This window comes from Vigna unguiculata, chromosome 9, assembly GCF_004118075.2.
Source record: "Vigna unguiculata cultivar IT97K-499-35 chromosome 9, ASM411807v1, whole genome shotgun sequence".
NCBI lineage: Eukaryota > Viridiplantae > Streptophyta > Magnoliopsida > Fabales > Fabaceae > Vigna > Vigna unguiculata.
The window spans coordinates 41285215-41307291 of record NC_040287.1 but is presented as its reverse complement, the minus strand read 5'-3'; the positions used below and the strand labels follow the sequence as shown (position 1 = coordinate 41307291).

Genomic DNA, 22077 nt, shown 5'->3' with positions numbered 1-22077 from the left:
GTTGTTTGAATAAAATTAAATATTATTATTTTTTTATTAATTACAAAAGAAGAGATGTGAGCATACATGTTAATGTAAGTATTGATATCGTTATATAAATGAAAGAATTTATCTCATATTTTTATTAATCAAATTAAATCTCAACTGCCAATGAAAATACTGTGTAAAATGCTATCATAGCAGTATTGTCGATGAAGAAGGTTAGAACTCTAACCTCCAATCTACGCGCTAAGCTTACTGCAACAATTTATTTTAACGAATAAACATTAAAACCATACCGAAGGAGATTCAGTCCAGAAAAAGATGAAGATGTTACTAACATCTCATCTTTCTCTTTCCTGTAATAAATGGTGAGTTCATCTCACCACTCGAATTTTTCTTGGTTTCAGTAGAAGCGTTAGCACTGAACAACTTAGCGCACAAGATCTAAATTCAAAGGGGATTCGCTCACACCCGGTAAAAATGCATTACGTGTTCACCTGCAGTGACTCAAACCCAGGTAACCCTCACAAAAACTTACCGTTGTTCCCCAATTCTTAGCATTATCCTTTATGCCAATGGTGTCCCCAAAAAGATTTAGTTCCTTCCTTTATTTTCAACTTTATTGTCATCTTTTCTATCTTTATTATCTCTGTCCAAATCCAGACAAATCCAACGGCTCCTGTTGCTCCCTCGTGGCGCGAAGAATGGCGGGAGAGAGAGCAGAGAAACCAGACAACACAACACAACTGGTATCAAATTTAATAATAATTTAATTTAATAGTTTGATTATTTTTATGATGTTTGCTGTGGCTCTGTGGTGCTGTGAAGAGAGAGAGAGAGAGCGCAGTGAGTTGGAATTTCCCGTGGTGGATTGGATAGGACAACACCGACGGCAGGTACAGAGTTCTGTGAAAGTGGGGCCCACACGATGAATTTCGCGTGTCCCGATTACGTTCTCTTTCTATTACTATTACGTACTTTCCTTCTTCCTTCCTACTCCCTCCTCCTCTGTCTTTTTCCTTATTATTTATTAATGTTATATTTTTTTTTTCACATTTCCAATAACATTTTCTCAAATAAAATACGATTAATTAGTGTAGAACTCGAGCAAATTATTTAGAAGAAGAAAGGAAATAATATGAAGAAAATTAACATCATCCTTTTACAAAATTGTCCATACCCCATCTTATCCTTCTTTTATTGATTGTTGTTTTAATTAGGAAAGAACCCTTGAACATTTGAACTCTATTCATTTTTCTTTTGTTACTACATTCCTTTTATAACAGTAGATGTGTACATGAGTAGGTTCGCACATGCTCACAAATCCATATTTTCTGCAATTGAAAGTTGACCAGAAATATCATCATAGTACTCCATGTTAATAACAGACAAAACATTATATACGTAGTAACCAAATATCCTTCACTGCTAATTACAATGCCACTTCCACCACTGAATTCACCTTTCCAACGGCACCATTTTCAAATTTACAACACCAATTTCTTGTTCAGTAAAAATATATTCTCAGTAGTTGAGTAAAGTGATGGAAATAGGAACAAATACGAAAATCAATAAATTCTGGAATTGGATGAAATTCACTGTTTTTAATTTATTTCAAAAATAAAGGAAATTGAATGGTTATTTATTTGGTTAATAATTGATAGAAGGGGGTAAGTGTGTGGGAGAAATGTGAAGAGGAGTAACTCCTGAAAACCAAACCCACCATGATGTTCATGCCGTAACCTCGGCTATGTCCAAGCTCATGATTAAAGAGCCCACCCTCCATTGCTGACGTGGCGGTATTTGATTCGGCCATTTCGTCTCGTCGGGATTCATACCAACACACCCAATTAACAATACCAGTCACTCTCACTCGTTTCTCTCTCTCTTTCTTTCTCTTTCTCTTTCTCTCTCAACTTGTGTTTTTTCTCTATGCAGAATTTCCCCAATTTCTCCACTACCCTATCTCTTCTGCTCCTCAAACTCCCACATTCACACCCAGCAATGCACGATCTTCCGTACGAATGCAATTTTGATATTTGATTTCCGACTTTGCCCTTTTTACCGCTGAATTAGAAATGCTTGAGGCAATGGAAAGCTCAGTCAATGGTGGGTTCTCTCATTTGCAGAGCTGCGGAGACAGCAGCGAAGAGGAGTTATCGGTGCTGCCACGTCACACCAAAGTGGTGGTAACCGGAAATAACCGTACCAAATCGGTGCTCGTTGGTCTCCAAGGTGTTGTTAAGAAAGCCGTTGGTCTAGGAGGATGGCATTGGCTGGTAGTTTTCTCTTTCCCATCTGCGGATTTTTAATTTCTTTCTTCTAATTTTGGTTACTAATGTCGATTGTTTGCATTGTTGTGAGACTGCGTGGTTCTTCTTCAAACCAATGTCTTATCCCGGTCAATTTTGGTATTTTCTGGGTTTTTATTTCGTCACTCCTCTGATTCTGCTAAAATTTAATTGCTTTCAAGCCCTTTCCTTTGGTGGTGTCTTATTATTTTTCGAAAACTAATCCGACAGGTTTTAAGTTAATCCATTCTGAACCCTATTGCTTCAATTGTTTTCTCAATCATTGACCTAACTCTTTTAGTTTAGAACTTCAAATGCCGGGTTCTTTTTGTTGCGGTTTGGATAGTTTTTGTCTTTGCATGTGTTTTGAGTCGCAATTCTGAATCATTACTTGTGGGTATTCGATGCATGCCTTTCATCGTCACCGGATCTGGTGTTTTATGGGCTGCCTTACAAGGATCAGCTACTGGTTGGGTCTTGTAATTGCTTTTATTTGTTGACGAAAGTAAATGAAATTTTGCTATGGTTTGTGGTACTGATTGATATTGATAATTTGATGTCAGAGCTAAGAATGAATGCTTTATGGCATTTTGTCATTGTTTCCTATTTATGAAAACCTTTTTTTAGTTTTCTACTCAAAACTGACTGCGATTTTTCTATTTGGGTTTGTTAATTTTGTTGCATGTTCTTCTTCTTCTTCTTCTTCTTCCTCCGGGAGATAAGGTATATAATAACTGTTCTGGGCTTATGTTTGTATTAAAACTATGCTATTCGTAGTGATTGAATCACATAGACGCCATTTGTCCTTTTCATTCCGGCAAGAGAATTATTGTTTTACCTCCAGCAGAATCCGTGGTATTGTCTCTAAGGTTTAATCTTACAATGCTTCGCAACTGTTTCTTTTTTCCCCGATATCCCCTTTTAATTCCTTTGTTCGTATACACATAACTGAATGACTATGTGAACAATTTCCATTGAAATCAAGCTAGTCTGGGGTCCTTCTTCTAGCATATTTAAACATGAACTTGATTTTATTATTCGAAACCGGGTTAGCACTTGTTGTTAGATAATTATTTTAAGTTGTTCTGAATTGTTTATAAACAAATGCAGGTTCTTACAAATGGTATTGAAGTGAAGTTACAAAGAAATGCTCTCAGTGTGATTGAAGCACCCACGGGTAACGAGGAAGATGATGACCTGGAATTTGAAAATATGCAGTGGAATGGATCTGATATGGGTGAGTCTACACTTTACAGTTTATAATTATCTTCTTTGCTGTCTGCTACTGGTATTGTTTGGTAGCATCCTCTTCAATCTTGAGAAAACGAGTTAAAATATCTTAGCCCTTAATAATATTCACATATAAAAAAATGGAAAATGTGTATTGAGTGGCGAGATTTACAAACTGCCCTCTCCTGTTTTTTATCAATTGGCAATGATCCATGTTCGGTGTTTTGATGAAGCACTGAACCTTCCATGTTGAATGGTGAGATGCTGTGATATTTTTTGCTAATTTATTGTTGTTTTGGCATTCATATCCGCGCGTTTCCAAAGTGGTAGAGGTTGGTAACATTGGATCCGTTATGTCTTCTCCTTTTGCTTTTACTATCTCTAAAGTTCTGGTGTCTTACTTTAATTCTGGTAGACCCCACCACTTTTCCATTTTTTATTTTCTAAAAATTATGCTTTATTTGATTTATCAGCATCCGACGACACACAGAAGTCCCACAAACCGAGGCACAGAATGCATAGAACATTGGGATCATCTCATCACAAGACCATGAGTAGGTCCTTCTCTGGCGATTCACACTCAAAGGGGTCCGTTTCTATGCCTCATGGGTCCGCGGTATATATTAACTTTATTGTCTTTCTTAATTTGTTCCCCTCCCACTTACTATCGTACATGGTTTATTCTTTATATTTAATTTGTTAACGAGTTTTCTAAAATATTATATTTTTGATAGAAGGTGGACTTGAGCAAACTTGAAATGGCTGCATTGTGGAGATATTGGCGACATTTTAATCTTGTAAATTCTTGGAACAAACTGTTTGGTTACTGTCTCCCATAAAAGATAATTTTGGCACTGTGTGTATATGTCTCCGTTGTACTTACTTCTTGAAATGGATCTGTAGGTGGATGCGGTCCCAAATCCATCAAAAGAGCAGCTAGTAGACATTGTTCAAAGGCATTTCATGTCGCAGGTATCTCAAAATTACTGATTGCATATTCGTTTGTCTTTGATAGTAATCGTTCAAATATTCTATAATTCGTTTATGTAGTTCTCATAGTGATGAACTGTATATACGATTCTAATAACTTCCATAGCAGGCTAATCTCTATTATTGAATTTTGAAAACACAGTTATTTCTTATCTTTAAATATCATGCCATGTCTAATATTGCTAATATATAATGGATAATTATTATTTATTTTAAAAAAATATAGTACCTTATTTCTTAGTTATAGTGTTTGAGTCATGTAATTGAATTTGTTATTTTATTTTCTTGATCTTATTTCATCATACTGTAATGACTATGGTGCAAGTATGTTTCCAAGCTCTACCCCAAGAACAAAACAATGCCTTAAACATACATGGTGTGTGTGTGTGTGTGTGTATATATATATATATATATATATATATATATATGCTCAAGTGTTTATGTAGGTTTGACGAAGAACTTGATCACTATAGTCTGAAATTGATTTTGTGTTGTATGAAGCAAATAGACGAGTTGCAAGTGATTATGGGATTTGTACAAGCTGCAAAGAGGCTGAAGACGGTGTGCAAATGAGATGAAATGAAGCGAGAAATGATATTTGAAAAGTTCAAGTGTTTATGCTAACAAAGATAATGTATGTAATATCCACTTCCCATCGTATTATGTTATCGGTCATTTGTAACTTTCTGATATAGTAGAGTAGGTTAGTAATTTGAGGTTATAGAGGTTCTTACTCTTTTGTAGCCACCCCCAGTTGTGTAGATATAAATGACATTTGCAACTGGATCATAGGGAAGTCTCCACGGCTTTCTTTTCAACTTGATTCAATGTATTGCTGACCTGGGAAGTGGGTTTTCAGAGACCTTAATGTGTACATATCTTATTAGTTTCTTTCAACTTTTATTTCTCCTCATAGTTGTGTTCTTGTGCCGTCTATCATGTCCAGTGGAGTAGTATATTAAGGTGGCTGAAATTGTGGTTAACTAGCTTTAAACATTAGTGGGCTTTTTAACAAGGGAAAAATACATTGTTTACTGAAATTTATACTTCTTAATTACTTGTAGTTAATATAATTTATCTGAAAAAAGAGTTAAGAGTTCGGAATATTGAATATAATTTACTATTTTGTCTGAACTTGGTTCTTATATTTTGTTTTTACATCTTTATTCTTATTTTTCTTTCTCTCTTGCAACACTGCATGGCATGAATATACTACTACACTGGTTTGTTTACACTGTAAATGAATTATAATTGACAAAAGAATTTATAAAATAACTAGTATAACTTGTTTTTTAAAGTCTAAACCAAAGGAAATATTTATAGTTCTATTTTTTGCAGTTGTTCTTCAATTGAAAACTCTTTGATTGTGTTCATTTTTACTTCGTGAGGAACAAATTGTTTTTTTTTCAGTCAGTTTATTTAGAAGTTGTTGGAAAATAGTGATAATTTTTGTTTTAAGAAAATATCTACTGCTTTTAAACCCGACTGAGACAAAATAATTCAAGTGCTTAGCATACAAAAAGTGGTAACAGATGAAATTTCAAACTGATATATTATTTATTTGATTCTAGGTATTATCATCTTTAATAATAGTTTTAATCAGTATTTTCATTAATACTATGATATTTGTTTTAATTATTCACTACTTGTATGATTTAAATTCTCAATATCAAAACATATCATCTGACGATGATTCATAAGAAATTATCACTATTTAAAAGTGTATTTTCTTCAAAATAAAAGAACATATAAATATGCTTTGCCATCTTGTTTCACATGAATCCGCCAAATACTTTTTTACACAACAGTCAACAATAAAAGTTTGAATATGAGATGTTGTGTAAATCATTAATTTATGAGTAATTTCTTTTTTACTGATATAGGTAGAAACCCTAGAAAGGTGTACTTAGTTTCTATAAAGGAGAAAGAGTGAAGAGGGTATGGGAAATCCTATTATCATCCTAAGCATGTAATCCTTATCCAACACCTAAAACGTACGAACTACAAACATAGCTCCTTCAAATTTGCAATTATGTTTCAACCTAATATCAATTTGACAGCACTGTGACCACTGCCAAAAAAACCACACTGTTCCAAACAGTTTCAAATTCCAACATTCAAAACGCTCTCTGATAATAGAGCCGTTACAATGATCCAATAGAAGGAAATAGGTGTGGTAATTGTGAATTTTGGGTGAAAACGGTGGCGTTTGAGTGCGAGAGGAAGCAGCGTGTTACATCCCTTTCCCTCTTTAAAAAAATATCCATGTGTGCTTAATCACACTCACTTCACCCAGTCAAAATCAAAGGATTTTTGAATCAAAATGGACCCCACAAACACATGCACTTTCTTTCAACCTTCTATCCAAATCAACCAAATTACGCACACTCTTTCCCTCCTAATATCTCCTCTAATTTCTAAATTGTTTTTTTTATCATTTTAAATAAAATAAGACCCTTTTATATTTAGTGTCTAAATGAACACTTCTTTTCAATAAATCATATTCTTCGTCCTTGTTTTAAATCAAGATACCACATTATTTCTTATATAAGAGTTGAAAATTAAAAATTAAAAAATATATAAACAAAAAAGTTGAATAGTTTATATATAATAAAAGAGATGGTGTCAATTTCTTAAAATTGAAAAAAAAAATATATAAATACTATTTACAAAAAAATATAAGGGAGAGGAATGCTTATTTAAAATGAAGGAGAATGAAGGTCTTACTTTACTACATATATATTGAACATGAGTTTTTAACTTTAAATAAAAAGAAATCTAATTTTCATTTTACATTATCTTATTAAAGATTATTTTTCTATATAAATACGTATATACCAATTATTATTTTTATTTGTCAATAATTATTGTGGATTTAGTATTTTAACAAAGTTTAACTAACTATTATCATAAATTTTCAATAAAAATAATTATTATTTGCATTTTGTAGCAAAGTTAATTACTCTTTTGTCTCAATATAAATAATGTGTTGATAGATAATGAAATTGTGTGATCTCGTGTTTGGTATTATTTTATCTTATTTTGTTTTTTCAGTAAATTTGTATACAATAATAGATTTTGAAGTTGAGATGTAAAAGTTAATAATGATGTATCACGAGTAAGATTGTGTTAGTAAAATTCTTTCAACAACTTTTAAATTGTTGTTTAGTTTGATTATGATTTTTCTTTATATTTTACAAGATTCATAATCTCGGCATCCAATTCTTTTACAACAATGATTTCAATTTTTAACTATCCATAATTTGGTAACTTGTTTTCTCAAGGAATTTTAACTTTGAGATTCTTAATCGTCCGTAATTTTGTTCAATTTCCAGTTTAATTATTTGATCATCTTATTCCCTTAAATATGACACATTGACTGAAAAAAAAATATTATACTCACAATTTTTCCATAAGATTGAAATGAGTAATTATGTGAAATATAATTCGACGCTTTATCAATATAATTTAAAATTAAAAACCTAAAAAAGTGAAGATATTAAAATTGTGTCTAGAAAGTCGAAAGCCAACATCACAGATAATTATAAATTTAAGCACTAAAATTGTATAAACAAACTAAAAATCACAACTATAATTAAACCTTGTTTTTTAGCTGTGTGAAAAATAAAAACGATACTACAATTACTAGGGTACGCGTACGGCGTTAAAACATTATTCGGATAATTTTTGATTTAAATTTTATCTCAAAAATCATCCATAGATCGTTCTTTCTTTCACATGAAAAATATGAAAATATAAAAACATTTAGTTTTAATCCAAGTTTATTTTTGAAATCTGTTTAAATACATATTAAAATAAATATAATACATTTATTAATATTATTTATTATCATTTTAATTCAATCAAAGACAATATTGAGCAACCATCAGCCTCATAATATCCATAAGTGCTAAAGTCGATTTTTTTTTCTCTTTTAGGTGGATATGAGTCTCCCCTCATATATTAGTCCTCTATTTTTATATCATAGTCCTTTAGTATTATTTAAACAAAACAGCATTTAACTTTTTTTAAATGTAATTGCAAATTAGCTATTTACAATATTTCTTTATTTTTTTCTAATTCGGTTTCAATAGAAGTTAAAAATGAGAATAAAGAATAATATATAATTGAAAAATAAAAGTTATATCACCTCAAAGTCTCAAAACAACATAAAAAGACAAAATTCCTTTAAGAAGATGAGTGTTAGTTATATAATAACAACATTATAAAAAATATGTGAAATGACATGTAATATAAATTTAAGTGTGTAAAAAATGTGATAAGAAAATTAGAGTGTAGAAAATTTGTAATAGTGAATGTGTATAATATAATGTGCATGCTCATTTATTGCTCTGCTTCCCTTCTGTTATGGTAGGGTCCTCTCCCATCACCACAATAGTCAATTTACGACAACAAAGTTTTCAAACAAATTATTACACCACCTACTTTTACTTTTTTTTTTCTTTTTTAATAAATACGCCACTTATGTTAAATACTTTTTCCTTACTAACCCACGAAATATACATTTTGCATAATCAATGCATCTCTAACACATGATTTCAGCATATCTCTTTATTCTCGCCGGACAAATAAAAATAATAGGTACCTTTAGTGTCATCTTTCTTTGCCTAAGTAAATTTTTTTTTGACTAACACAGCTTTTTATTTATTAAAATATGCTTTATTTCCTAATTTATTTCACTCACTTTCATTATTAAATGCTCTTCAAATACTTTAATTTGTTGTTAAATAAACCAGAAAAACTTATAAAGATGATTTAACATGCAATCAATTTGAATTTAAATAAACTAAAATATTATAGATATATTTATTTTACATTTAAATAAAGAAAAACATTATAAGAATGTTTGAGATGTATTTAATTTAATTTGAAGTAATCAATTCACAATTACATTATTTTTTATTTCGATCTATATAAGTGAGTAATTGTGTACATTATTGGATTATGAAATTAATTTCTTTATTGGTTCATTTTTATCCGGGATTTGGATATTGTTTTACTATATATATATATATATATAATCGTCTAAATATTGTTTAGGATTTTCTCTTCCAACTTTCCAAAATATCCAAATCGTGAAAGGATTCAGTATCCGAACCAGATTTAGAATAACTCGACTATTATGTTCCATTTTGAAGACATTTCAGTAAAATTTGGTAGGAACATTCAAAATGTCACAAAATTAATCTTTTTGTTTAGTCAAGCTAGGGATGGCAACGGGGCGGGACGGGTACGGGTATCATGATCCCATCCCCATCCCCATAATAAAAATTCATCCCCATCCTCATCCCCAAACCCAACGGATATACAACTTTTGACTCATCCTCATCCCCACCGGATAACGGGTATTTTCTTATACTCATACCCATACCCATTTTTTTATTGTTCCATATATCAATTAAATATTTTTTATAAAAAAAATTTAAAAATCACACCAACGGAATCATGATACTATCAAAATATTCAATATTAAAATAACATACTCTTTTTGATTTTCATGATGTCAAATATTAAGAAAAATATTATAATAGTATAAATCTCAAATTAAAGTATCAAATAACAACTAAATAAAATTCAAATAATTATATAAAAGCTAAAAAATTACACATTACTAAAATTTTATAATAACCAAAATATTTATTAATTTTACAAATGATCAGTGGTTTCATTTGCATTCGATCCACCTACACATAGAAAAAAAAATGAAAGATTAGATATGATATAATAATTGAAATTGAAAATTTTAATTACTAGAATATAATGTACATTCTTCATCAGATTCATTATCATAAAGGAGTAAAGATAATTAAATATGTGACCCAAATTTGAGAATATCCATTTGAAAATAACATAACGGAAAAAAAAATGTATAATTAAGATTATGATAAAAGGAAAAGTACCTTGAAGATTTGCTTAAACCTTAAAGAACAAGCCAAACAATTAAAAGAGAGTAAAAAAGTGTATAACCAAAGTAACAAAAAGAAGAGCTACAAAATAAGAGTCAAACATTTTCATGAAAATAAATAAATAAATAAAGATAATCAAATGTGTAACCTAAAAATTATTTCATAGAATGAAATTGAGGAACACCTATTTGAACATAACCATGTACAGAGAGTAAAAATTATGTAATAAGAAGAAGAAAAATTACCTTCAAAATTAAATCTTGAAAAACAAACCAGACAACTGAGAGAGTAAACAAAGTGTATAACAAAAAATAAAGAGAATGAGAAATATGTTATATATATATATATATATATATATATATTATATTACTATGTATATATATATTATATGTGTGGATATCTTATGTTTATATATATATATATATATATATATATATATATATATAATTATTTATATATATTATATTATATTATATATTATATTATTATTACTATGTATATATATTATATGTGTGGATATCTTATGTTTATATATATATATATATATATATATATATATATATATATATATTTTATAGATATATATTTATTTTAAGTATATATTATATTATATTATATAATAATATAAATATAATAATATATATTATATTATTATGTATATATATTATATGTATATGCGTAGATAATTTATGCTTATATATATATATATATATATATATATTTCTTTTAAATTTTTATAAATTTGTAATGTTATAAATTTGTTTATAAAAGATCTCACTAGTTAAATGATTAATTTGTTTTATACGTATATATTATATATATTATATTATATTATTATGTATATATATTATATGTATATTATATTATATTATATTATATTACATGTATATGTGTAAATATATATATATATATATATAAGTATATTTTATTTATATGTATATATACTATATTATATTATATTATATTATATTATATTTTATGTGTAAATATATTATTTATTTATATATATTTTTTAGATTATTTAATAAATTATAAATAGTTTAGTAATTTAAGGGGGACGGGTATTTGGGCGGGTATATATATATCCCCATCCCCATTCTCAGTTAAAAATTTCGGGTATTACCCATACCCATACTCATACCCAGTCAAAGCGGGGATTCCCCGTCAAAACGGAGACGGGTTCGGGTGATACCCACGGGCACGGGTTTATTTGCCATCTCTAAGTCAAACTGAATACTGTATTATATATAATTTTTTTTCTATAAAAGTGATTTCAATAAATTTATTAACGACAACCTCAGACTAGAACAAAACTCATATTGACACCCAACCTAAAAGAACAGGTAAACTTATTAAAACAGTATTCCAAGAAATAATTAATGTTAAATTGCAATATTTGTTTTAATTAAGCAACTTAAAATGTATAAGTTGGGAGTGGGGTTTATGAAACATAAATCGTTAACCTGATTCTGGTAGCAGGAGATTGTTCCACATCATAGATTCTTAATAAATTCAATAATTTAAGGGAAGGCCTCTGCAATTACTGCTCCTTTTTCACCCATAGTTGCCATTGGACTTAAGCACCACACTGCAAAATTAACTATTTAAGTTTAGAAACCTGTGAGTAATTAGATAGTTATTTTTATTTGATTTGATAAATAAAAAAAGTAGTAATTAGCAATTAGGTATTCCCAGAAGAAATTGAAATGAGAAGGAAACAGAGTGAGTCCTGAAAACCAAACCCACATCATGTTCATGCCGTAACCTCCCTCTCTCCAAGCGCATGATTGAAGAGTCCAACCTCTCTCCATGACGTGGCGCAATTTCATTGGTCCGTTTCCTCTCGTCGGGATTCATCCCAACACACCAATAAACAAAACCAGTCACTCTCGCTCCTTTTTCTCTCTCTTTCTTTCTCTCTCTCTCTCTCTCTCTCTCTCTCCATCTGTGTTTTTCTCTCTGCAAAATTCCCCCAATTTCTCCACTACCCTATCTCTTCTGCTCCTCAAACTCCCACATTCGAACCCAGCAATGCACGATCTTCCGTACGAATGCAATTTTGATATTTGATTTCCTACTTTGCCCTTTTCACCGTCGAATTGGAAATGCTAGAGGCAATGGAAAGCTCAGTCAATGGTGGGTTCTCCCATTTGCAGAGCTGCGGAGACAGCAGTGAAGAAGAGTTATCGGTGCTGCCACGTCATACCAAAGTGGTGGTAACCGGAAATAACCGTACCAAATCGGTGCTCGTTGGTCTCCAAGGTGTTGTTAAGAAAGCCGTTGGTCTTGGAGGATGGCATTGGCTGGTAATTTTCTCATTCTCATCAAAACACGACACTGCGGATTTTTTAATTTCTTTGTTCTAATTTCAGTTGCTAATGTCGTTTGTTTGCATTGTTGTGAAACCGTGTCTTTCGTCTAACGGATGACCCCTGTCGGTCAATTTTGGTAGCTTCTGTTTTATTACTTCACGCGGCTAATTCTGCTCTAATTTAATTACACTGGAGTCCCTGTTTCTTGAATTTTACTACTGAGTGATTGTTATCTGAATTACACTCAATTATTTTAATCCAAAATTTCTAATGCCGAGTTCTTCGTGTTACAACTTGATTAGGTTTTATTTGACTGTGCATGATTTGAGATATAATTCACAATTACTAATTGTGGGTATCCATTGCATGTCTTTCTTCTTTGCTGGATCTGCTGTTTTATGAAGAGCTCTTTGAGGATCAGTAGTTAATTGGGTCTTCTGTTTGCTCGTTTTATTGACGGAAGTAAATTATATGATCCTTGCTCTGGGTTTTTTGTTGCTAATTCCACATCTTAGTTCTGAATTGTGTTTGGATTAAGTTTATGCTATTAATAAGATAGTTGAATCTGAATTGTGCTTGGAGTAAGGTTATGCTATTAATAAGACAGTTGAATCTAAACTCCCATTAGAATCAGAACTATTTCTTGAAGCTTTCAATCGTACCATTGTTTCTTCTTCCAATTTAGCCTTTCTGATAGTTTTATGGGTGTCTATGAAATGACTGATTATATTACATGATCAATTTACATTGGAATCAAACTGCTATATGGGAGATTTTAAATCCTCCATCTTAATGGCTAAAAGCTTTAATGTCCATTTTCCTATATTGAAATATCCCAACCTAATATCCATGCAATAAATGAATTGAAAGAAACAAGAAACTTCAACTATAAAAGTTACTATGACTAAATTTATAATTCTTAATTCATTCAAACATGGTCCTAAATCATCCAAACATCGGATAGAATAACTGCAGAACTTTGTAAGCATAACTTTGAACTATCCAAACATAAATCTAACAATAAACTTCTACAACAACTGTTTTTGTAGACTTTGACACCGTGTTCTATCACTTTCCAAAAGTTAACAATAAATGTTCATTTTTTTCCTCTTTAATAGGTATATAGATGTGTCTTTAACATTACTGGAGAAGAAAAAAGTTGATCTTAATTAATGTAGAAAAATGATTTAAACTTGTCTTCATTATAGGATTAAAAGTAAGCATATTGGATATAATACATCTTAAGCATATAAAAGATATTTATGTTGATATTCCCTAGATCTGATTAAATTTAAGTTCTGATTTTAATAGTGATAATATTTTTTTTATCATACCTTATCCTCTTCCTGGTATCAAATTTATCTTGTTGTAAACAGTATATTTTAGATTTTTTTAATTCATTTTTAAGAATTTAAATTATTCATATTTTTTTGTTTATATGAGGGAAGTTTTCATACAATATATATGATATATTTTTTTTTATATGCGTACAAATTTAAAAGTATAGCTTTAATTTTAATATTCAATGTCTAAAAATATTATCTTTGAGATCATGATTGTTTGCATAGATATAATGATTTGCTTCGTTGAATTATGAATATTTATTTGCACTGTGAAAAATGTATTATTCACAAAAACTTAATAAATGAAAAAAAAATTGAATTGAATCAAATTAAACTTATCTTAATCACACATAAAAACAACTGTATTTAAATAAAAGAATAAATAGTTTTACAGTTATCTCAATCAGAGTACCATCTATGTTAAGTTTGTTGACTTTTAAAAGTCTTATGAGGGGAGACTTGTGATTATATGACAGTTTAAAAAAATTTATACTGGTAAGTTTGTGCCTGATCATTAAACTCTTGAAATATATATGTGTGTGATAATTTTTAAGTAAGTAATTATATTAAATTGATGTGAGTATAGAGTGAGATGAGTCCTATAACACCCACACTCGCACTGATTGTCCCTGAATTTTTTAGTAAATTCCCCCTGTTGCAGATATTTTACAGTTCCTGTAGGTTCCAGATAGAATTTTGATCCTTAGGTGTCATTTTCTGTGAGATGAATATTTTACATTGTTCTTAATTGGCACAAACGCAGGTTCTTACAAATGGTATTGAAGTGAAACTACAGAGGAATGCTCTTAGCGTCATTGAAGCACCCACGGGTAATGAGGAAGATGATGACCTTGAATTTGAAAATATGCAGTGGAATGGATCTGATATGGGTGAGTACTTTACAGTTTGTAATTGTTTTGCCTGCTGATATTGTGAATATTATGTGTGCATCCGACACTGAAAGTAGACCCATTTTGGAATGCTGTGGTATTTTTATTAATTGATTGTTGTTTTGGCTTCCATATTCGTGGGTTTCCAAAGTGGAAAAAGGTTGGTAACATTGGATCCATTGTCTTCTGGTTTTGCTTTTGTTATCTCTGAAGTTCTAGTGTTCTGCTTTACTCTCCCATGACCCCACCACTTTATAATTTTCCTTTTTCGGTTGTGATATTTTTTTGAATTCTCAGCATCCGACGACACACAAAAGTCCCACAAATCGAGACACAGAATGCATAGAACATTGGGATCATCTCACAAGACCATGAGTAGGTCCTTCTCTGGCGATTCACACTCGAAGGGGTCCGTTTCTATGCCTCATGGGTCCACGGTATATAAACATCATTTTTCTTTTCTTTTCTTAATTTCTTTTTTATCCACTGACATAGTCAATGATTTAGTTATTAGTTAGTATTCTCTATTAACATTATTATATTGAATCTTTTCTGTAGAAGGTGGACTTGAGCAAACTTGAAATGGCTGCATTGTGGAGATATTGGCGACATTTTAATCTTGTAAATACTTTGAACTATCCGCGTTGTTACTTTGTTGCAGAGAAGTCTCTCCTTTTTACTTACTTCTTGAGATGGATCTGTAGGTGGACGCCGTCCCAAACCCATCAAAAGAGCAGCTAGTGGACATTGTTCAGAGGCATTTCATGTCGCAGGTATCTAAATATTATATGCTGCATAAATTAAGATTTTAATTGTTGAATTTCATGTCTGATTGCAATTTTTCCGAGAGCTCTGTTATCACATGATAAAAAAAAACATACTTTCTAATCTTTGAGAATCAAAATTTGTAAGAAAGGAGTATTCTTGTTATGAATAAGCAGTTAATTATTATACTCTATTCTTTGATGGTGCAGTATTTTGAGTAATGTAAACAGAACATGTTATAGCTTTGTAAATAAGTATTATTATATCAGTAAAGGAACACATCCCACGTGAAGGGCACATGAAAAAAAAACATAGCTTTTCATATTTCACGCAAATGTAGTTCCCAGGTAGTTATGAATGTGACCGGGGCAAGCTTGACATTAATTGTACGAAAGGAAAGAAGAATTGGGTTTAAATGTATGTGAAGTGTTTTGGTAAGATTGATGAAGAAGGAGAAATTTAGGTGGTAGTCTGAAGTTGTGTTTGTTTTTTGTGAAGCAAATTGACGAGTTGCAGGTGATTGTGGGATTTGTCCAGGCTGCAAAGAGGCTGAAGACTGTATGCAAATGAGATGGAATGATGTTTGATAAGTTAAACTGTGTATGCTAACAAAGATAATGTATGTAATATCCACTTCCCTTGGTATTATGTAACATATTTATCGGTAATTTTGAATATTCTGATATAGTAGTAGGTTAGTAGTTTGAGATTATATAGAGGTTCTTACTCTTTTGTAGCCACCCAGTTGTGTAGATATGTATGACATTGCAACTGGAACGTAGGGAAGTCTCCACGGCTTTCTTTTCAACTTCATTCAATGTATTGCTGACCTGGGAAGTGCTTTTCAGACACCTTAATGTATATATTCTTTCACTTTCTCTCAACTTTCTTTCATTCGTTTTACATCACTCCCTCCACCTGTGGATTGCTGCCACCATCTTAAAGATACTGCACACAGATTGTTTTTCACTTCAAATCAAAAATGCTCCCTTATTATTGGCTTCAATTTGCACGTCAAATACACAAGTTCATGTAACGCCGACGCAAAATTAAACATCACAGATGCCAATGTTTTCTTTCTCCGTTCCCTCTCTCCTTTTTCTCACTTCTCTCTCTTCTCTTATTTTAGACTCATTTTCTTAGGGTTACTGGTGATTTAGACTGAGTAGACTTCCATCTAGATTCCATTTTAAGTTTGACATTTACTGTGTGGCTACCCTACTATAATTGAGTTGAATCATCAATTTGAATAATTAAAGAACACTTTACACCTTCACTCTTAACAGAAATATTTTCAAAATTAACAATTTAAATGTTATTCAAATAGATGATGTAAATAATATTGATTGTGAGTATTTTTTAATCACAATACTCATACAACAATATTCATATTATATGAATCATAATATTGTTTTCTTTATATATTGAAATTAGTAAATAATTAATACTTTTAATAAAAATGATAAGTGGTAATGACTGTTTTGTTATACATTTTCTTACTATTTTATATTTAAATTTGTGATAATATTTTTTTTACTTATTCAAATGGATTATAAACAACAATAATAGTTATTGGCAATAATTTTACTATTTTTGGACGTAACCATGAAAATTAAATTCTTATTTTAATTAGTACTATCTGTGCATATTTATTTAAAAATAAAAACAACTCAAACAAGAAAGTTTCAATTAATTATTTTTCTACATATTTAATCACAATTTTACTTTTTTATATTTTACTAATTGTTAATTATAATAGTCATATATAAAGTAATTATATTCATTGAATTTTATTATCCTAAAAGTATGAGACATTAAGTTGCAAACACATGTGTTTCTACTATTCCACTAAATTGAGTTGAAATAATTTTACGAGGTTTAGAAGTCTAAACTCAATGTAGTTATAATTTGATGCACAAAATGAAGTGGAAACCTACCAACAAAAGTATAATTAGTGTGTTTTGGGTTGAGTGGACTTAATAATTAATCACAATTCGCTTACACCCTTTACTTTTTATTTTTTATTTTTTCTCTCCTCTTTTCTTTATTTTCACTCTTCCCTGTCTACTTTATACTAACAACTTAATATAAAATATTAATATTTTCCTTTAAAATTATTTAGTATTAATTCATTTTAAATCAATAATTTTTTTCCACAAAATTTAACATAAAAAACTTTTTATTTTGAAAATATATTAAATAAATAAATATTATTTATATAAAAATGTAAAAGCTTATTATTATTTCAAGACTTTAAATTAAAAATATCTTTAATATTTTATAGGAGTTTAATCCATATCTTATAATTATTGAATCTCTTGCTGATCATTTGAAATAAAGGGTTAAATATATTTTTGATCCCTTCATTTTAATTGAAAATTGGAATTAGTTCTTACTCAAAACTATGGTCCAATTTAGTTCTTCAACTTTAAAAATGCTTGAATTTAGTATTTTAACCAATTTTTTGTTAAGTTTATTTGATGTTTCAAATGTGACTCTCAGCTAACATTGAAACAAAAATGTGTCAAAATATGTAAATAATTTAAATACTATCATGAAATGCGTTTGAAACTTTAAATAAACTTAAGAAAAATTGTCTAAAAGGAATAACTTCAAACATTTCTAAATCTAAATTGCATCAAAATAAAGAAATAAAGATATATTTAACCAAAAGAAACTCGGTTAAAATTTTGAAAAATTTAAATTGACTTGTTGAATTCTAAATTTTAAAATTATTCATTCAAACCTAATGTACTATTTGGTAATAAATAAAAAATAAAATTTAGGCGCATGTAGAGATAGAATTCATAAAAAAGGTAAAAAATAAATGTAAATAATGCGAAGTAGGTAAGAAATTGAGTGAGAAAGGGAAATGTGATAGTGGGTGTGGGTCAGAGAGCTTTGGAGAAAATTGAATTTCAATATCTGCCTTCACTTAACACCAAACATATCAGACACGCCAATAAAGTTTGTTGGTCGGTTGGTGCTTTCTTTGACATTCATTATCACACATTATATTATTAAATCCATTCTTCAAAACTCTTCAAAACCAAAATCCACACACTGCATTTTTAACTAACTCATCTTAACTCTCTCCTCTTTGACCCTTTGCCCCTATAAGTACACCATTTGTCTCTATTATTCATTATAACTCATTCTATAACACTTTTTTATCAGTGGTCTTAGTAACAAACAGAAAAGAAAAAAACATGAGTAACTTTCGAGTGTGGATTGTGTTTCTTTTGGCTCTGTCACTCTCCAATTCATGTGTTCTTGTCCACTCTCACCATGCTGCACACAAACCTGATTGCTACCACCCCACACCTCCGAAGCATAGGCACCGTAAAACTCCTCCACCGCCACCGTTGTGGTTGTCGCCACCGCCACCGGCGGCGTTTTATTTCTTTTCTCCACCACCTCCTAGCCCTCCTTATTTTCATCGAAGTCACAGGCATGTGGGGCAGGACCCAAAACACGTGGCCCCACCAAGGCTTCGGGTACTTTGATTTGACATCAGATATCACTTGTGCTTCATCGAGCATATGTGAAAAAAGAAAAGAAAAATTGGTTCTTGTTGTAATAGTGGCTTGAGTTAATTATCTTGCACTCTCGTCTCCTTTGTCTTCTTCTGTTCTTGAAGAACACATTACTCCTTTGGTGTTGTTGTTAATGTGGAAGTACCTGAACTTGTTGATTTGTGATGAAAATGTTGGCCATCTTACATGGTTATTAAACATAGTTATATACTTTAGAATGGTGTAATTTAACTCTGAATTTACGATAAAAATTTTGAATTTTTTGAGTGTGAAAAATTAGTTACAAGCTTATAAGACTTTAAGAAAAAAAAAATTGTGAAGAATTTAAGTTCAAATGAAAAAATTAAATAATGTAAAAAATAAAAACTCATGAGTATATTATTTTGAGGGTTTTCTTGTTGGATATGTCAATTATTTATGAGTTATATTTGTATTTTATTGATACGAATATAATATGATGAATGAAGATTTCTTATATTGAAAGACTTTCTAACAAATCTTTCAAACAAGAGTGTCTTGTTGCAGTTTATCATATTATAGGAGGTGTGTGTCTTAAGATTTTGGTTAAAAATAATGTTAATTCTTTATATGAATAGAATTTGTATTTTATTAATGTTGTATTTTTCAAGTAAATTTTTTTTTTAAATTCATGATTTTAAAGTAAAGTCATGCTTACTTACACAAATTTAATGTAAAAAAAAAAAGTTGTGTATGTCAAATACAACTTTAACTAATGATACCTTCTGAAATTTTTTTTGTTAAATATTATATGATTTTTCTTTATAAAATATCATGAAAGTAGTAAATTTGAGAGAGAATTTGTAAGTTACAAAACATAATTTTGGCATATTTTAAACTTATTTCACAAGCTTTTTAGCTGGCTCCCGAAAAACATTAATTAATACATTAGAAATTTGTAAGATATTAACATACACACAACTATACCATACTCACTATTTATTTCCGCGAAAATATAGAATATAGAGAAATAAAGATGAAATATTAGGGTAGGTAAATATAACTTTTCCAAAATGAGTAAATAAAAAATAACTATTTTATGCCAAAATTAATAAAAGATAAAATATCTTTCAAATTTTTTATAGATCTATTTTTTATTTAAGTTTAGAGTAAAATGTTCACAATTCATTTTATTTTATCCCTCCTAATTTCTTTTTTCTCTTTCTCTTATCATCAAAAGAAAATTATGAGCTGATCTAAAAAAATACAAAAAGTAAATACGACGAGACGGAATTACTGGTAGATTATATGTCTACATAGTAAGAATAGGAAAAAAAAAAAAAAAGTGGTAAACACCATGAAATAAAATTTTAACTTAAATATTTTCTCTAAAAATGTGTCGGAAAATGTTTTAAATTGTTCAAGCCCTTCAATTAGATTCTCATTATAATTCCTCCGAAACCCTTCCCTACTTTAATTTTGTTTGTCCTATTTAATTGGAAATATTAAAATTATTTACAAATATAAAAACAAGGAGCTCTTGTAAATTTAAATAGCATGGTTTCAAGTTTATTTATAAAATTTACTAAGAAACTTTTAGATGGTGTGTTTTCCATTGATATAAAAAATTATCAATATCTTTTTATAAAAAAATCATAAAAAATAGCAAACAATTACTATTTTTCTATTAATTTTTTTTTTAATTTTTTAACTGAAATTTATGATAAAGTATTTTATAAAATAACTAAAGTGAGATTTATAAAAAAACAATATATTTTGTTAAGAACATTTTAATAACATTTAAAAAAAATAAATACTATATGTTATGTAATTTTATTTATGGTAATAGCTATTTTTAAATATATCAGAATATTATGTTTATATTATTTGTAGTGATGCAAAATGAGAAGATGAGTGAAAATTAACTATTGTAATCTAAGAAAATGTTAAATGGTGTGCATTAATGGTGAATATTTCTAATTAAAAGGTTCCTCGTGTCTGTCCAAATTTAATTTGTAGTTTTTGTTGTTATAAAAAATGGAGACACTAAAGTTCAAATTTGAAATCTGTGTGTACCAAAGTATTCATCACTATGTCAATTTCATTGAATATTAAACATACACATTTATTGTGGTCTTCCATGCGACATAATTAGGTATCATACTTTCATACACTTGCCATTTTTCTGGTGTTCTACATTTATAGAAACATGATATATATGTAAATAAACTTATTAGATATATTATTTTAAATTAAAAACCAAGGCCATGAGATGTTACATAACATAACATTAGTTTGATACGTGACTAATTTTTTATTTAAAATAAAATAAAAAATTATTATATAACACTTATTTAATATTATTAATACAAATAACTTAATTATATTGAATTTTTCAAAATATAATCAGAATTGAGACATATAAAAAAAAAGAAAATATTCAAGAGTTTTTTATGAAAATAAAGTCAAATGGAATGATTTAATCTAATTTTTATGGAATATTATTATTTGTTTGTTTTTTCATATAATTGATTCTATTTTAATTTTATTATTTAATTTATTAAATGAAATAACATAACTTTTTATAAAAATAATTACAATTTTATAATTTCATTTTTGTTAATGTTTTAGTTTGTGGTGTTTATTTGAGGAGTTAAACAGTTATATTGACATATGAACTTAAGTTTAAAATATGAAAAATTGATAAAAATAAATAAAACTTATTTAAAAATACTCAAATTTATGAAATTTTAAAACTTAATTAAATCTATAATAACAAAAATTTAACTCTACAATTTATATTTGTATATTTGTAAAGAAAAATGAAATTTGATCACATGGACTATCATTTAT

The 22077-nt window shown here is 29.2% G+C and overlaps 2 protein-coding genes across 5 annotated transcripts; both read left to right on the top strand.

The window, feature by feature from the left end:
• The first annotated feature begins 1808 nt into the window (after positions 1 to 1808).
• On the top strand, positions 1809 to 5404 carry LOC114164433. Of its 3 annotated transcripts, none has more exons than XM_028049103.1 (6): positions 1809 to 2261; positions 3384 to 3510; positions 3977 to 4119; positions 4241 to 4300; positions 4407 to 4475; positions 4995 to 5404. In XM_028049103.1, exons 1-6 carry the CDS (start codon positions 2061 to 2063, stop codon positions 5064 to 5066), a joined length of 672 nt encoding a protein of 223 aa, XP_027904904.1. In that variant the 5' UTR covers positions 1809 to 2060; the 3' UTR covers positions 5067 to 5404. The 3 variants fall into 3 exon arrangements, with proteins under 3 accessions (XP_027904904.1, XP_027904905.1, XP_027904903.1); XM_028049104.1 differs by having other exon boundaries at positions 4238 to 4300; positions 5002 to 5404; XM_028049102.1 differs by having other exon boundaries at positions 1816 to 2261; positions 4238 to 4300.
• A 6905-nt stretch (positions 5405 to 12309) lies between these two features.
• LOC114164864 lies at positions 12310 to 16614 on the top strand. 2 transcript variants are annotated; one of them, XM_028049637.1, is made up of 6 exons: positions 12310 to 12726; positions 14839 to 14965; positions 15263 to 15402; positions 15524 to 15586; positions 15670 to 15738; positions 16268 to 16614. In XM_028049637.1, the coding sequence occupies exons 1-6, from the start codon at positions 12526 to 12528 to the stop codon at positions 16298 to 16300; spliced, it is 633 nt and encodes a 210-aa protein (XP_027905438.1). In that variant the 5' UTR covers positions 12310 to 12525; the 3' UTR covers positions 16301 to 16614. The 2 variants fall into 2 exon arrangements, with proteins under 2 accessions (XP_027905438.1, XP_027905437.1); XM_028049636.1 differs by having other exon boundaries at positions 12311 to 12726; positions 16229 to 16614.
• Positions 16615 to 22077: the final 5463 nt, after the last annotated feature.

Bases quoted from the DNA above. Each gene is read 5' to 3' on its own strand.
- LOC114164433 (XM_028049102.1), top strand. From the start codon at position 2,061: ATGCTTGAGGCAATGGAAAGCTCAGTCAATGGTGGGTTCTCTCATTTG. The intron at 3,511-3,976 runs GTGAGTCTACAC...TTGATTTATCAG, and splicing joins GTGGAATGGATCTGATATGG to CATCCGACGACACACAGAAG. The intron at 4,476-4,994 runs GTATCTCAAAAT...TGTTGTATGAAG, and splicing joins AAAGGCATTTCATGTCGCAG to CAAATAGACGAGTTGCAAGT.
- LOC114164864 (XM_028049636.1), top strand. From the start codon at position 12,526: ATGCTAGAGGCAATGGAAAGCTCAGTCAATGGTGGGTTCTCCCATTTG. The intron at 12,727-14,838 runs GTAATTTTCTCA...GCACAAACGCAG, and splicing joins TTGGAGGATGGCATTGGCTG to GTTCTTACAAATGGTATTGA. The intron at 15,403-15,523 runs GTATATAAACAT...TCTTTTCTGTAG, and splicing joins CTATGCCTCATGGGTCCACG to AAGGTGGACTTGAGCAAACT.